The sequence below is a fragment of the Schistocerca americana genome, chromosome 2, assembly GCF_021461395.2.
Source record: "Schistocerca americana isolate TAMUIC-IGC-003095 chromosome 2, iqSchAmer2.1, whole genome shotgun sequence".
Classification (NCBI taxonomy): Eukaryota; Metazoa; Arthropoda; class Insecta; order Orthoptera; family Acrididae; genus Schistocerca; species Schistocerca americana.
Genome location: NC_060120.1, coordinates 713,138,081 through 713,156,973, shown reverse-complemented (window position 1 = coordinate 713,156,973; position 18,893 = coordinate 713,138,081). Strand labels below are relative to the sequence as shown.

The 18,893-nt window shown below is 37.4% G+C and overlaps 1 protein-coding gene across 1 annotated transcript in view; it reads left to right on the top strand.

Moving 5' to 3' along the window:
• LOC124593751 (A-kinase anchor protein 9-like) overlaps nt 1–18,893 on the top strand; it is a 505,072-nt gene that overhangs the window by 451,306 nt on the left and 34,873 nt on the right. The window contains exon 46 of the mRNA XM_047132086.1: nt 12,731–12,949. Coding sequence (XP_046988042.1) covers nt 12,731–12,949 — 219 coding nt within the window. The remainder of the gene's footprint in view (nt 1–12,730; nt 12,950–18,893) is intronic.

Below are 18,893 nucleotides of genomic sequence, written 5' to 3'. Positions count from 1 at the left end.
CATACCCTGGCTGGAGGAATAGCATCTCCCGGTGACAGGGCTCCCTCTTGAGACACTTCTCTCTGGAAACCCACAGATCAGATTCCAGCCAATGGTTGAAGGAAAAATGATCTATGGGTCCCAGGGCTGCCCACTCTTCATCTGTCCCATTGCTCATCACAGATAGGTCCATGCAAGAATCTCAGTCACTGAAGGCTGCAAAGGAGAAAGAGAACAAGGACAAGAACCGGGATAAGGCTACTCTGGTGACCATTATTCCCCACACCATCAGACTCTGAACCCATGTGTACTGATGTGGTTCCACAGCTATTGATGATAGGATCCTGGGGCATGACCAGTTCTCCTTGCCCCTTCACACATAATCTGGACACCCGTAACATGATCATTCAGTGGAACTGTAATGGATATCACTGTCATCTGCCGGAACTACAACACCTTATTTCCTCCCCTTCTGCAATTCATGTTGCTCTGCAAGAAGTGCACTTCACTGACGACCATTCTCCAACACTCTTAAGGTTATCACCCATTTGACAGAACTGTGATGTACTTGAAAGGGCGTATAGAGAATGTGCATTGGTTCTCATGGATGTGTTCGTGAGTGGAGTCCCCTTTGCACCATGTTCAAAACGATAGTGATGTGAGCACAAACGGCCTCAGTCATCATCATTTGCAATTTTTACGTACCTCCAAGCAGGCGACAATTCTTGCCTTGAATTGACCCCCATAGTCTAACAACACCCCTCCCCTCTCTGCCTCTTTCTTCCTACTTGTGTATTACAATCCAGTCCACCCCCTGTGGGGAAGTACAATGTTGGTTCTCCTACCTACTTCAGTGCCACCATTGCTGCTGTCGATCTTAAGATTTCTTACCCCAGCCTTGTGGTTTCACTATCATGGTCACTTTGCAGTGGTGTTTGACAGCAACCACATTCCATTGATCCTATTGCTTCCTTGTTACCCCTCAGACTAATCAGTTACCACAGTGGCTGCTTTGCAGAGTCAACTCCCAGTTGTATCCCTCTGCTGCTACCTTTGCCCCTCTCTGTCAAATTGCATCAACGGGACTGTGCAAGGCATCTCTGACACAATCGCCCACACTTCCGGAACTGCAGTTCCCCTTTCGTCACATCCCATCCACCAATGGCGGTGCCATGATAGACCAAAGATATTTCAGTAGCTGTTCGGGGTCACCAAAGAGCCCTACATATCCAGCTACGTTCTTTGCAGATGAAGCATATCACTTCTAAGCGGCTTTATGCTAAGGCTTGCTATCTAATTAAGCACATTAATTAGGAATGCTGGGAGCTCTACGTCTCCTCCCTTGTAATGTACACCTGTACATCCCAGGTACTGAGCTCTTTTTCTTGTTTTGGATGGGTTTTTTTGTGATCGATATACTGAGAAATGCCAAGTCTTTACTTGTTCCCTGTAATAACAGTTACCTTCTTTTATGAATTTCCCAGTCGCTCTTATGTTTTTTCTTGATGTTGTGGCCCTGCTATGCAGCGCCAGATATTTGACCACTGATTTATTTTCCAGTTGCAGATGTGCAGCGACATTAAGAGAGCTTCTACATTCAAACGACTCACTATGAAATCACAAAACACAATTTCCATAATTATTCTATATAGAAATAAGTTGTCTTTTCAGACATGTTGATATGTGGTGCTCCAATGTTTGAAAAATGGTTCAAATGTCTCTGAGCACAATGGGACTTAACATCTGAGGTCATCAGTCCCCTAGAACTTAGAACTACTTAAACCTAACTAACCTAAGGATGTCACACACATCCATGCCTGAGGCAGGATTCGCGCGGTTCCAGACTGAAGCGTCTAGAACCACTCGGCCACAACGTTAATGCTTGACCAAAACCATAAGTTCCTACTTAACTTGAGAGAGCTTAGCATAGAGTCTGTATAGCAAGATTCATTTTTCACCAGTGCTTGACCATGGTCATCAGGCCCCAAATCACAACTGCAAAGTGCAAGTGACCCTCACTGGCCAGTCCAAATTATACATCTGTTGTCGCTTTCTGCACTGTCACCACATTTGTGTTTCTCACATATGCACATAAATTTCAACAAACCTGGGTACAGTGGATACTCTTTATGCTACTACTAATTAAAGTCAAGTTTTTTCACACGTACCTCTTTCACTGATCTAGTAAAAGGAAAGTGAGACCTGTTGCTAAGCTTGATAGCAACGTGTACCACTACATGTTCCCCCATTAGGATGAATGAGGTTATGTAAAATAACTTACACAACTAGACACAGTGTGGCTTACCTTATAAGCAATCCATAAATTAATTTCACTCTTATATTAGGGTCTCATGTGACCAAAATTCAACGCATTTCTTTCAACATGAAAGTAATACATCAATTTTCTTACATTCGTCACCATGTCTTAAAACACAGTTGGTATCTGACCATGTAACAAACCTGTCTTTGTATTTCGGAAAGATAGTTAAAATCATTGAACTTAATTAAACACCACACACACACACACACACACACCTCCAGCTTTCACATTATACTTTTTTAAGATCATTATTTTAATGACATGGTTTTTTTAATTACCTTGAGGTACTAAATTTACCCTGCTATTTACGTTAAGGAGTTATATATTGACACCTTATCTTATCTTACATTCCACATTCACAAATCTCAGGATTGTTCTCATTCAAAATGTGCTGAAGAAGGATAAGTCTAAGGAATCAATCGAGTCTCAGTATAACCATTTACTTTAACTGTTTTGGAGACTAATTCATGTAGTTTACTTTTTGTAGGTTCAGGTCCTTCCTTCCTTGGATCCACATGGCCTTAGGTACAGCTTCCCTCTTTCATAGGTAAATCTACCCTCTCATTCCTACCAAATTGCTTTAGATCTTCTTTCTTTGGATTAATCTAACCTAAGGTATAGGTTCCCTCCTTACTAGGTAAACCTACCCTCTCATTACTACCAAATTGTTTCATGTCCTTCCTTTTTTGGATTCGCCTGATATCAGATATAGGTTCCCTTTTTCCTTGGTTAATATAGTCTCTCATCCTCCTACTGCTCTACATATCTGGAAACATTCCACCTTCGTGCTTACAATCATATGCTTAGTCTCCGACAATGTGGCTTTTTATTTCTAATATTGGAGATTTCTCCTCAGCATTGTGATCTTACCAAAAATCTATATAAAATATTAGTTTCTTACTGCCTTCTTTTCTCTTATCACTCCTAATTCTCAACCTGTTATTATTTATGTGTTTTATAAACGCCTTTGGATAACTTAACTTACATTAGACCGTCACTTTGTAATTTCTTAATTTGTACCTTCTTCTGTCCTGTCTCCACCCCCCCCCCCCCCCACCCTCCCTCCCCATCCAGACGACATCACTAATGTAAGAGTGTACAAATAAATGCCTAATTTTATTGTACTCTAATATTTTCTTCTGTTATTATAGTAAATCTTGACCTTCCTGCAATGACTTATGAAATGTATGCTATACTTCTGTATTCGAAATATAGGTGTACCTGTACCTTCTTAAATGCTTCGTGTTGGTAGAATCCTTCTGGGATAGTAGGAGAAAGTTGAAAGACAGTAGAATAGATAAAGAGGAAGAAATTGCCGCATAGAAAACTAAAGTGTAAAAAAATGAAGTAATTAAACTCAGAATCTAGTGGTCGTCACTCCGCCTAATCTGCAAAGAGGGCTTAAACACTTCCATTGTATCAATGTTATAAAGTCCTTTTTTGCATCCTGTTTTGGGCTCCATCAGAAATACTGCTTTGGGATGTGGTATGCCTATTATCTTGAAAGGTCCAGTATAATTTAGGAAAAGCTTACTTGTCTGTTTCTTTATACTTTAAATCTGACAATACCCTTTTATTAGAACCAAATCATTAATATTAAATCATGGTATTTGCACCTTTTCATTGTATTTGTTTACTCTTAATTCTGCCTGCCTATTCAAGTTGTCATTTACTATCTTAGTAACTTCCCCAGAATCTATATTTCTTAATTATGGCTATTTAAATAGCTTTAGCAGAGGTTCTCCAGTAAAATTCTTAATACTTCAGCATCATCCCATTTCTGAGGCATAGATTTAGAAAATAATCTTAAGAAACTGTTGCAAGAAGAAAACAGTGCTGTGAAGACTAAAATCAAGAATTCAGAAGCACAAATACCTCATAACGAGCAAAATGCAGTGAAAAACTGTAACCACTTTTCATGTGAAAACTTGCAAGCTGTTAGGCCTCAAACAACTGCTACAAAAGGAAATAAAGTTCTTGTTTTAAGCAACAGTCATGGCAGAAACTGTGGGAGTATACTACAAGATGAATTAGGCAAAAAATTCAGTGTGCAAAGTATTATAAAACGTGGGGCACCAGTTAAGGAAGTTGTGAAAAACGCAGACAAATTAACTGATAACTTCTCCGTCAATGATACTTTAATCATTATTGGTGGCACAGATGACACTGATAAACCTCTGGAAGAATTGCAGAGGAACATGAAAGATTCTTTGGAATACATACTTAAAAAGCAAATGTAATAATTCATCCAATATTGCATAGACATGATGCACAAGGTCTAAAAGGAAAAATCAAAGCTGCAAACTGCATTATGTTAGAAAAAATCGACACTGCCACAGGCATGTGTAGGAAGAGATTATCTGTGAATTTTGAAATCGAACACCTGAAAAGAAATGAATATACAGCTCGTGGTTTACATCTAATCAAACAAGGAAACATTCACATTTGTAATAGGCTTGCTTCTTTCATACACATGGCGAAAACTGAAAAACCAAGTACCAGTACACGAAAAAAGCATACGCAAACAGACAGTCAGATAGAAAGTGCCAGTATCGAAGTGAAACTGCCACCCATGAAAAAACAGACAGTTATGGACCATTTTATAACAAAAAATAAGCCCAATGAAAGTCATAACAACACACTTACTAGGTCGAATTTCAAGCCATCAAATTCAGCAACAAGTCAGTCGTTAAAGGACAGATGGGTGAAAAAGGACGGGAAAAAAGTGAAAAATTGGGAACATTTCGACAGAAGAAAGACGGGAACCCACAAATGGTGAACCAGCAAGCCACATGACAAACACCATGAATACCATCCCTGGAAAACATGAGGATTGTTTACCACTAAGTACACTAGCTCAAATAGTGAGGTAAGTGGTCAACCAAGAAATGAATCCCTCCCTGCCCCAAATTTTAAATTACTCCATCAAAATGTTCAGTCGCTCCCGAATAAACTAAATGAAATAGAAATAACATTAAATGATCTAAATTATGTTTCTGTAGTATGCTTTACAGAACACTGGCTCAGACAAGATATGTTAGAGCAAACATACCTTCCTCAGTTCAAACTTGCAAGCATGTTTTGTAGGAAAATATCGAGTCATGGGGGTACTTGTATATATGTTAAAGAAAATATTGACTTCAATGGTGTAACTAAATACCATAAACTGTCCTGTGAAAAAGATATAGACCTCTCTATTGCTGACCTACCAAGGCAAAATACAGTTATTATTTATGTATACAGGTCACTAGATGAAGACAAAAAAGTGTTTTAAAATCACATGGAGGAACTCTTGGAAGAAATTCACTCTCCCAAGAAAAATATTATTATATGTGGTGACTTTAATATTGATTTCTTGAAATCCAATGAATTCAGAGATGACATTATATATTTACTACAATCGTTCAACATCAGTCCAACAGTAACTGAACCAACTCGAGAAACACCTACCTCTGCATCTATTATTGATCAGATCTTGATAAATATGTGCAAATATGCCTATAACACACAAGTTGTAAACATGAGTTTTAGTGATCACTATACTCAAATTCTTGGAATGAATGTTTCAGGACACCAAATTCCCAGTTGAATACAATACACTGTAAGGAATTTCAGTGTAAAAAATGTGGTATATTTTTGTTCTCTCCTAGAAGGTGAAAGTTGGAAAGATGTATATGACTGTAATGAGACCAATGAGAAATACGATAAATTTATGGCCCACATTCAAACATTTTTTTGAAATGGCTTTTGCCAAGAAAACAACTATGTTGAACTCTACTCAAAAACAAACAAGTGAATTACAAAAGGCATAAGGATATCATGTCAAAATAAAACAAGATTGTATGAGTACTCCACGCATAATACCAGTCCTGACTTTATTGCATATTTCAAAAGATACAAAACAATACTAACATGAGTTATTTCAAAACCAAAAAAAAACTAGAAAATGACAAAATATTGTGTGATTCCAAGAATAAAACTAAAGCAACCTGGCAAATTATAAGGAAAGAAATGGATACCAGGCCAGTTAATCACAGTAATATAGAGCTCGTTATGAATAAAAATAAACTAACTGACCCCAAACATGTTGCTAGTGCTTTCAACAATTATTTCTCAAATATAGCACAGCAGTTAATAAATACACACCATGACGTGGTTAGCACACTGGACTCGCATTCGGGAGGACGACGGTTCAATCCCGCGTCCGGCCGTCCTGATTTAGGTTTTCCGTGATTTTCCTAAATCTCTTCAGGCAAATGCCGGGATGATTCCTTTGAGAAGGGCACGGCCGACTTCCTTACCCATCCTTCCCTAATCCGATGAGACCGATGACCTCGCAGTTTGGTCTCCTCCCCTAAAACCACCCACCCACCCCACACCATGACAAACAGCCAACCAATGAAACACATTATTCCTGTATCCAGCCACACCTGAGGAACTGTCAAGAATACTAAAAGAATTGCCTAATAAATATTCAGTGGGTGTTGATGAGATACCAGATGCTATTATCAAAGCTAGTGCACACATTTATTCTGGAACCACTAACACACATAGTAAGTTCATCTTTTGAGAGTGGTGTGTTTCCAAATAATATAAAAACTGCAAAAGTAACACCTTTACATAAGAAAGGTGCAAAAAGTGATATTGTTAATTATATACCAGTTTCAGTTTTTCAGGCTTCAGCAAAGTTATGGAAAAAATGCTCCTTAGAAGATTAACAGTTTTCTTAAATAAATAGAGGCTGATAAGTGACTCCCAACATGGGTTCAGAGCTGGAAAGTCTACTCAGTCAGCAATTTTTGCCTTCTTAAATGAAGTATTAAAAGCAGTGGATGATAAACAACATATATCTGGGCTATTTCTGGACCTAAGTAAAGCCTTTGATATAATTGATCATGGCATTCTCTTGTGTAAATTGAATAATTATGGAATTAGAGGCCAGTCTGAAAAGTGGATCCAGTCGTACCTCAGTAATCGTTAGCAGATTACAGAAATAAAACACAAAGATAGTGAAACACAAAAAATTCTAGTTTTTACAGTGATAAGCAGAAAATCAAGTATGGTGTCCCACAAGGGTCAGTTCTAGGACCTGTACTGTTTGCAGATGACTAATAGTCTAATTAAATCACAGAATGAGGAAAATCTGCAGGAGGCTGCAGTATCAGTTATGTGTACCTTAACACACTGGTTCAAGGCCAATAGGCCATCATAAATTCTGAAAAAACCGTGGCAGTTAACTTTCATTCCACACAAAACATCCATCCTGCAAACCCTGTTTTCACTATTGAAGGAAAAAATGTGTTGAAGGTCAGTCATACAAAATTTCTAGGTGTACATGTTCAGGCAGATCTGAAGTGGGAGGTACACCTAAACAATTTAAATAAGCGACTGAATTCACTAGCATATGCTGTTAGGATCCTCAATCAATATACAAGCTGCTCATCAGTGCTGACAACATATCATTGCAGTATACAGTCGCTACTTATGTACGGAATAATTTTTTGGGGGAATTCTGCAAATACTACAAAAACATTTAAAATACAGAAAAAGATTATCAGGGTGACAAAAAAAGCTAAATGTAAGGATTCCTGTAGACCCCTTTTTGAAACTCTAAAAATATTGCCACTGCCTTGCTTGTATATATATGAAATACTAATTTTCACAGAAGGAAGCACCTTAAAAAAGGAAAACCTCTTCAAACACAACTATGGTGTACACACATATGAAACTAGACAGAAGATGAACCTACACAGGAACACACTAAACACAAACTTATGCAAAAGAGGAGTGTATCATTCTGGAGCTATGTTATATAACCATATGCCTTCTTATCTAAAATGCATACCAACATTAAATGCATTTAAAATAAAGTTAAAACAGTTCGTACTTGACCACTGCTTCTATTCTTTGTGTGAGTTTATGGAACATCATAATAAGTAAACCTCATTTATAAAATTTCACTAATTGTCAATTCATAATATAGTTTACATTGTGCTTATCATGTAATCTCACTTAATAACTGCTATAATCACATGTAGAAGCAATGTAGTACACCAACCTACATTATTATGCATTTTTATTATGTCAACAATGTAGTCAAAATGACTACTGTATTGTAAACAAACTAGGTTTACCACTGTCCTAAATCACTTGTACAAACAATGTACGAAACTGTCTCTTGGACTAATAATTAAACCAATAAATAAACAAATACATTGTTTATACTTCTCCTTCCAGCATAAATTGTAGAAACTGCTTAGCAAAACTAACTCCATTTCCTATTTGTAATTCCCGCAATAATCCTATGTTAGATGTAGCTGTTTTGCTTCTAAGTGTCTGTTTAGTGTCTTCTAATTCTTTCCATAATTTCTGTAACTCACTGTTATTACTCATAGTATCATCCACAGAATTAGAGATAGTGCTGTTTGTATCTACTTTTTCAAGTACTTTTTGTTCTACTATTTCTTCTAGATGCTTCTCCAGATCAGTTAAAGTATTTGGATTGCTAGAAATTTCAATATGTTTTTTATTTAGTTCTGGTATTTCTACCCTACCTTGAGTTTCTGAGATTTGATTGCGTATACTGTAGTTTTGTAATTGCTGGAAGATGATTTCTCTAACTGTGTCATCTTATCATTTACATTTTTAAACCGTGTTTTCACTTCTGGTCTAACTATATCACAATGCTCTACTATCTTCGTTTCGAACTCCTTAAGTAAATTAGCTAAGGTACCCTCTAATTTGGAAATTTTATCTATTTTTATGGCTAAATTGTCTATTTTTTTAGTATTTTGAGATAGTTCATCTAGTTGCTCCCCCATGTCATCTACTTTGTTTGCTTGTTCATGTAGTTTTTCTAGTACTTAAAGTTTATCTAAAATTTCCGCTAAGACCGTACTATCCATACTTCCGGTTGCGACAGGCATGTAATCTAAATTACCATGCAACTTAAAAGCGTATATCACATTAAAAACCTTCATTATTTATCAGTATATTTACACCGTCATCCAATGTTATTCAACATTGTTCACAGTCAATTATTTCAGATTAAATAACTACATACAATTTCTGAAGGCAGTACACTGTAAGCTCACCTAATTTGTTGTACCAGCTGCTGCAGCACGTTGCCGATGTCGTCACGTGTATAACGCAGTCTCAGCCAGTCACTGTGTATTTGCTGCTGTAGTCAGCTGCACTGCTGCAGACGGTGAAGTGATGGGAGTGTTGCCATTGGAAGCAGTCGCAGCACATGTCATTGTCGAAGCTGCTTGCCGAAAAATTTCTGTGTAGTGGGATAACCTCCTCCTGATTTATGGGCGAAGAACTTACTCCAACATGTGAATGATATTCATTGTTGACCTGGTTGCTATTGCCAACTGGTATTCCTGTTGTTGAAGATCGTGACAGTCTAAATTGTTTGGGTGTAATTAAAGTCACAATCCCTTCAGTTTGAATAATGGTGCTGTCATTTGTACCGTTACAGTGTATATGCTTACCATACCGGTCTTGATGGCTTGTTTATTTCCGTCTCTCGTAACAATAATGAACATTTTCCTGTTTTTCATGAAATTTTAATTTCTTGTTATAGGTCTCTTATTTTACTTCCTCTCGTCAGTATCCTTCACTTAGGATACCACATGAGGTGTTTTTCTTATTGTGGCTTGATTTTAAGTGATTGATACATTACACGATGCCAAGTCTTTACTCATTCCCTGTAATAATAGTTATCTTCTTTTCTGAATTTCCCACTGATGTCTTGTTTTGTCTTGATGTTGTAATCCTACTATGCAGCGCCATGTATTTGATGGATGACTTCTTTTTCGATTGCAGAGGGCTATAAGAAAGCTTCTACATTTAAACAACTTGCTACAAAATCACAAAACCTGGATTCCTTAACTCTTCGATATTTAAATAACTTCTCAGTTCACAACAACTGATAATTAACAAAGCTTTTCAGAAATGTTGATACATGATGCTTCGTGCTTTTTGACCAAAACAATAAGTTCATACATAGCTTGAGATAGCATAGCGTAGAGTCTGTATAACAAGATTCATTGTCATTAGGCCCCTTCCTTCTTTGGAGTCCACAGCATGACTGCAAAGTACAAGTGACCCTGCACTGGCTAGTCCAAATTACACATCCATTGTGTGCTGTGCCCACGTTCTTCTTGCTCTCATATTCACATAAATTCCAATGAACCCATGCACAGCAGATGCTCTTTAGGCTACTACTAATTATAGCAATATGTACCACTACAGAATGGGTCAAGTCCTGTAGACTTCTGAGATCTCTAAGTCAATATCAGTAAAGTATCTCGTAGTAGTATGCATTTTTATTTCTGCTGTTGCCTCTGTATTGTGACTCTGAATATGTGTAGCAGGTTTTTGTCTAGGTTTGGTCATATAGCCTTTAAAAATGGAATGTAATAACTAAGGACCAGAAATTTTGTGGAAATCATAACATGTGACATAAAAAATAATACTGAAATTGGCTAAAAAAAACACCAAAATTGCAAAAAACTATCACCAACATTGTCAAAAAACACCAAACTTGCAAAAAAATACACTAAATCTCCCAAAAGAAACACTGAATCTGGCCAAAAAAGTAACATCGAGCCTTGCAACAACAAAAATTAATGGACAAAACTACATGGAAATTGGCAAAGGAAATAGCACTAAAAAAACAGAAAGGGAAAGAAATAACATCAAAATTAGCAAAAAACTAATTTGGCAACAAAATAACTTCAAAATTGGTAAAAAGCAGTACAAAATCAGACATAAAATAACAACAAATTTGGCCATAAAATGAAATGCTTTTTTCTTGTTTTTAATAACACTTCTGATTAAATGTTCACATTTCTTTATTATCTCATACCTCTGGGGTGAGCTAAATCATAAAACTTGAAACCTTGTAAGATGTCATCATCATTCCTCTATATAATTCAAGAGCTGTAACATCCATAAAAGGGTAAAATTATCATATTTCTGGAAATGATGCCGTAGTTTACCGATGTTGACTTCCTGTCAAGGCAGTTTTACTTTTAAATATCACCACCACTTCATAATGGTACATCATACTGTAACTAATAAAATAGCAATTTAGTTTCACACAAATCTGTAAAGGAGCAATAACTTAACAGTCTTCCAATTCGTAGCAGAAAATTGTAAGTTCATACAATCATCAGTAAATGAAGTGAAGAAGTTCAATATGAGTCAATAAAACACTTTTTGTGAAATAAAATTTCTCAGCATATTTGTATTCCTATCAAATTGAATTCTTTATCATATATGATTCAAGCACATCAGAGGTTATCTGTATAGGAACTTACAGATTCTAAACTTTCTTCATTTACATGTTCATTCCATTTGTTAACAATTCCAAAGTGTAATTAACATGATGTGTTCCATGTCCCCTTCTCCATTGTGATGAATAACAATCATGAGCAATAAACTTCAATATTTTTAGCTGCCCAGTTGACATTCTGCACTCACTAGTGGTGAGTTTGTCCTGGCACAACCATCTGCACATTATCAACAATTCTCATGTCTTTTACCAGGTTCTAAGTCACTTCTAGCAAAATTTTAAAATATCGAACAAGTAACTTATCATATCAAATAATAACCAAAAAAACTTGTGTGATAATTGACTTAACCAACTTCATTCCTAGGACACCTCTGAAATATCTGCAGTTGTTCATTTATCCAGAAACTAATGAAAACTATGGATAGCAAGTCTATTCTGTGGGAGTTTCCTTCTGTTACAAGAGGATCTGCAGTGTATGTTAAGGATGATGGTGAAAATATTTGAATTTTCCTTTTCTCTGCAAAACCAATGCATGCAAACTGTTAATTTTGATTAAGAACAGGACATTAATCATATGATATAAATAAATCAAGCCCATTAATAATATAATTATCTTGAAACTGAACTTTGTAAATCCATTGTCCATCATTATAAATCATAACCAGTTTGTGTCTTTATAACTGAGCTCACTTTCTGTTTCCTAAACATAATCTAAAATTCAAGAAATCAACATTCCTGATTTGATACCTACCCACTTTATGGTTGTAACAGACAATGCTGATGGGTCACAGATCTCATTCCAAGACCCACAAATATTATTCCAAAGAGTAATAAATCATTGACAGCATGCATTCTGCTTTTACCTTTTTAATGGTCAAACAAGATTTCCTTGAATAAATATCACTGGTATTTGTTAAATGAATTTAAAAGTGCAAAAACCCTTTTTAAAAACTTTCAGAAACATGGATAGATTTTGTCTGTGTGTACTTCAGAATATTTATAAAATATTCTTTCAGATAGTCTGTCCAACCTTTTTTTTATTTTTATTTTTTTTAAGGAAGTTTATTTTGAAGTGCTTACACCCACAAATTCCTCAGATTGTGATGTTCTTATTTTTTTCATTGCAGCTAGAACTGGAAAAAAAGATAGTGACCATGGAACAGCAGTTATCTGCAGGCAACGGTATTGGATCAAATGGAGAGGAAATAGCTCAGTTACAACATGAGAATGCAGAACTACATCGTCTGTTGAATCTTTCACGCCTTCATGCATCCGAACTAAGCCGTCGGCTTCAGGCCATGGAGTCTGGAACAGATGTGCCCCAGCCAGTTCTCCTCAAACTTAAGGTAAATGTTAATGATATATGTTTTGAAAAAGACAACAAACCAGTTAAATTATGTATCATTTTATTTATACTGTTAACCTTTGATCTTACATTAATTATGTTTAGTTTGCTCTGTGTACCCTCTATGTGCGTAATGTTCAGAATTAATGTTATACACCGCATGTGGCACATTTACTTTGGTGTTTCAGAAGTTATCTGCAGTATTGCTTTTGCAGTGTGTTACTGGAGACAGCCCAAACAAATACTGGTTATCGCGTCTTTCATGTGATGCACGGTGTTGACAGAAAGCATCGGTTTGCTTCCCAATATGAACAAAATTGATTTCAAAGCAGAATTTTACATCCTCAGTCAATGGAACAGTCTCAAACTAGTCTCATGCAATATTCCTTTTATCAGTATATGCTAACAGGGATAATAAAACACGAAGAACAAGCAGCACTCCAGAAGCAACTGGGCAATGCTGCTGCATGGTGGTAGCAGTCAACATGGGCCATGGCAGTGCTGTTGCTGCTGGAGTACTGGTTATTATTTGTGTTCTACTGTCTCTGTTAATAGGTATTGATAAAAAAAAATCACAGTATACTAGCTTGGAACCGCTCTATTAAATAGACATGTAAAATTCAATTTTAAACATCATTTTGTTTGTAGTGGGAAACAAACTGACATCTTCTATCTACAATGAACGTTATATGAAAGACTTGACAACCAGCATTTTTTTGGGCCAACTCCAGCTACACAGTGAAAAACAAAATTGCAAATATCTGCTGAAATACCTTGAAAATGCTCCTGACAACTCTTAGGCGAGACACCCTGTATATCTTACGTATTATTATTAATATAATAGAGGGAAACATTCCACGTGGGAAAAATATATCTAAAAACACAGATGATGTGACTTACCGAACGAAAGTGCTGGCAGGTCGATAGACACACAAACAAACACAAACATACACATGAAGTTCAAGCTTTTGCAACAAACTGTTGCCTCATCAGGAAAGAGGGAAGGAGAGGGAAAGACGAAAGGATGTGGGTTTTAAGGGAGAGGGTAAGGAGTCATTCCAATCCCGGGAGCGGAAGGACTTACCCCTAAGGTAAGGGGATAGGCTACAACCTTATCTCACTCCCTTCCTAATCACTGCTTCCCTTTCATGCCCCTCAACTCTTATAACTGCCATCTGGTTTCTGTAAAAATTGTAAATAGCCTTTCACTCACTGTATTTGACCCCTGCCACCTTCAGAATTTGAAAGGGAGTATTCCAGTCAACATTGTCAAAAGCTTTCTCTAAGTCTACAAATTCTAGAAACGTAGATTTGCCTTTCCTTAATCTATCTTCTAAGATAAATCGTAGGGTCAGTATAGCCCCACGTGTTCCAACATTTCTGTGGAAACCAAACTTATCTTCCCCGAGGTGTGCTTCCACCAGTTTTTCCATTTGTCTGTAAAGAATTCGTGTTAGTATTTTGCAGCTGTGACATACACTACTGGCCAGTAAAATTGCTACACCAAGAAGAAATACAGATGGTAAACGGGTATTCATTGGACAAATATATTATACTAGAACTGACATGTAGTTACATTTTCACGCAATTTGGGTGCATAGATCCTGAGAAATCAGGACCCAGAACAACCACCTCTGGCCGTAATAATGGCCTTGATACGCCTGGGCATTGAGTCAAACAGAGCTTGGATGGTGTGTACAGGTACAGCTGCCCATGCAGCTTCAACACGATACCACAGTTCATCAAGAGTAGTGACTGGCATATTGTGACGAGCCAGTTGCTCGGCCACCATTGACCAGACATTTTCAATTGGTGAGAGATCTGGAGAATGTACTGGCCAGGGCAGCAGTCGAACATTTTCTACAGGACCTGCAACATGCCATCGTGCATTATCCTGCTGAAATGTAGGGTTTCGCAGGGATCGAATGAAGGGTAGAGCCACGGATCGTAACACATCTGAAATGTAACATCCACTGTTCAAAGTGCCGTCAGTACAAACAAGAGGTGACCTAGACATGTAACCAATGGTACCCCATACCATCACGCCGGGTTATATGCCAGTATGGCGATGACGAATACACACTTCCAATGTGCGTTCAATGCGATGTCGCCAAACACGGATGCGACCATCATGATGCTGTAAACAGAACCTGGATTCATCCAAAAAAATGACATTTTGCCATTCGTGCACCCAGGTTTGTCGTTGAGTACACCATCGCTGGCGCTCCAGTCTGTGCTGCTGCAAATGTCGTCGAACTGTTCATGCAGATGGTTTGTGTCTTGCAAACGTCCCCATCTGTTGACGTAGGGATCGAGACATGGCTGCATGATCTGTTACAGCCATGCGGATAAGATGCCTGTCATCTCAACTGCTAGTGATACAACTCCATTGGGATCCAGCATGGCGTTCCGTATTACCCTCCTGAACCCACCGATTCCATGTTCTGCTAACAATCATTGGATCTCGACCAACACGAGCAGCAATGTCGTGATACGATAAACCACAATTGCGATAGGCTACAATCTGACCTTTATCGAAGTTGGAAACGTGATGGTATGCATTTCTCCTCCTTACACGAGGCATCACAGCAATGTTTCACCAGGCAACGCCGGTCAACTGCTGTTTGTGTATGAGAAATCGGTTGGAAACTTTCCTCATGTCAGCACATTGTAGGTGTCGCCACCGGCACCAACCTTGTGTGAATGCTCTTAAAAGCTAATCATTTGCATATCACAGCATCTTCTTCCTGTCAGTTAAATTTCGTGTCTGTAGCACGTCGTCTTCATGGTGTAGCAATTTTAATGGCCAGTTGTGTATTAAACTGATAATTTGGTAATTTTCATACCTGATAACACCTGCTTTCCTTGGGAATTGAGTTATTAAATTCTTCTTGAAGTCTGAGGGTATTTTGCTTGTCTCTTACATCTTGCTCACCACATGGTAGAGATTGGTCATGGCTGGCTCTCCCAACTCTATCAGTAGTTCTAAAGGAATGTTGTCTACTCCCGGAGCCTTGTTTTGACTTAGGTCTTTCAGTGCTCTGTCAAATTCAAAAATATTTATTAACAAATCGTAATTTTGCTTAACAAATATTGAATCATAATTATTTAATACAGATAACAACATGTTTTTATTTTGAATTACTGTTTGCATGAAAATTTGAGTATTCACTTTAATTTAGTTCCAAATATCAAATAGAAATTAAAATTTAATTCTGGAGATTAAACAGTATTATTGATGCATTTTTTATTTTATTTAACAAAAACACATTTTGCATGTCTATCAAATTTTAATTTGCTTTCGCACAACCAGAAATTAAAAATTAAAAGGTTATTTTTATTAAAAAATTATGATTCAGCATTTGGTAAGCATTTGTTAATAAATATCATGTTTAAATAAAGGTTAAAAAAAGTAGTTGCTGCAAGACTAGAATCACTGACTACATTTACAAAACTTTCATGCTATGTGCTCACCCATCAGCAAATATGCTAATAAATGGGAAATGCTCTGCTCCTATGCTTAGAATTTGAAAGTAAGTAAAAATATTTTTGTTTATTGCAAGGACAGAAGTATTTAATTACGATTACATTACGTGAAGAGTACCATACAAATTCCACAGCTCCATAGCTGAGCATTCAGCATGTATGACTGCGATGTGGAGAACCTGCATTCACTTCCTGGTACTGCCAGGAATTTTTGCTTGGTTTAAGGAAAAGAACAGAATACACTCAGTCCTGTTAGACCAATTGAGAAGTTACTTGAATGAAAAGAAGTGGTTGTAAAGTCTGGAATGTTGACAACAGCTAGGAGAGTGGTGTGCTGACCCCATGCCCCTCTATCCCACATCCAGAACATGCCCTATAGCAGAGGATGATACACTGGCCAGTCAACATCACATAGTCCTTTAGCCTTGAGAGCAGAATTGCTTTTTTACCATGCAAACTCCTAACTGAACAATGTGAACACTGACAATGTCATGACTCAAACCTTAAAACAGTGGAACATCTATTGTATGTGCTTGTCTGTGACAGTAACCACCACATAGGCCAGATAATTAACAAAATTTGACCAGATTACAAAATGAATTAGATTGTATGTGCAGTATGAGGTTATACAGATTATGCCTAGCCTGAAGACGTGATAAGCCCATAGTCCAGATGGTATTTACTTGAAAGTGATTCTTCTGCATCTAGTATTACACATCTTAAGATAGCTAACTGAATTTGTAATGACTATGATTGGGACAGAGCCCTGAAACCAGGATAGTATTTAAAAAGAAAAGCCATAGAAATATCTCAGAGAAATTGAAAATGTATTGGTGCCTCTACCTAACCTGCTCAGAAACTCATCCCACATCTACATCTACATTTACACTCTGCAAACCTCCGTGAGGTGCATGGCAGAGGGTACGTCACACTGTACCAGTTATTAAGGTTTCTTCCTGTTCCATTCACAAATGGAAAATGGGAGAAATTATTGTTTGAATGCCTCTGTGTGTGCATTAATTGTTCTAACCTTTCCTCACAATCCCTATGTGAGCAATACATAGGGGAATGTAGTGTATTTCTAGAATCATCATTTAAAGCTGGTTCTTGAAACTTTCTTAACAGACTTTCACAGGATAGTTTACATCTATCTTCAAGAGCCTTCCAGTTGAGTTCCTTCAGCTTCTCTGTGACACTCTCCCACAGATCAAACAAACCTGTGACCATTTGTGCTGCCCTTCTCTGTGTACATTCAATATACCCTGCTATGTTCAGTTTCCCCTGTTAGTCCTATCTGGCACATGTTCCACATACTTGAGCAAGAACCAGTTGCTTGAGCAATTTGTAAACAATCTCCTTTGTAGACTGACTGCATTTCCCCAGTGCTCTTCCAATAAACTGAAGTCTACCACCGGCCTTACCCATGATTGAGCCTATGTGATCATTCCATTTTATATCCCTACCAAGTGTTACACCCAGGTATTTGTATCAGTTAGCCAATTCCAACAGTGACTCATAGGATACAACCTTTTTGCATTTTGTGAAGTGCACAATTTTACATTTTTGAACATTTACAGCAAGTTACCAATCTTTGCACCACTTTGAAATCTTATTGAGATCTGACTGAATATTTATCTAGCTTTTTTCAGATAGTACTTCATTATAGATAACTGCATCATCTGCAAAAAGTCTGAGATTTCTATTAATATTGTTAGCAACATGAGTAGCAAGGATCCCAACACACATCGCTGGGACATAACTGAAGGTACTTCTATATCTGATGATGACTCTTCATCCAAGACAGCATCTGCGTCCTGCCTACCAAAAACATTTCACTTGATACCGCATATGATGGTACTGTTGACACTAAGCCTAGGTGTGGTACTGAGTCAAATGCTTTTCGGAAATCAAGAGATACTCCATCTACCTGACTGCGTTGATCCAAAGCTTTCAGTGCATCATGTGAAAAAAGTGCGAGTTGGCTTTCACATGATGGATGTTTTCAGGTTGGCATTGAGGTTGTCATTCTGTCCAAGATACCTCATTATGTTTGAGCTATGCTCTAAGATTCTGCAACAAACTGATGTCAAAGATATTGGACAATAATTTTGTGGATCACTTGTCGTATACTTCTTGTAGATGGGCGTGACCTATGCGTTATTCCAAGAACTGGGCACAGTTCTTTGTTTGAGGGATGATAGATTATAGTTTGAAGAGGGACTAACTCGGCCACTAATTCAGTATAGAATCTGGTAGAGATTCCATTGGGCCCTGGAGCTTTGTTCAGTTTTAACAATTTCAGTTATTTTTCAACACCATGGATACTAATACAATATTTAATTCATCTTTTCAATGCTATGAGGATTAAATTGGGGCAATTCTTCTGCGCTTTCCTGTGTAAAAGAACATTTGAAAACAGAGTTCAGCATTTCAGCCTTTGCTTTGCTACCCTCGTCCCT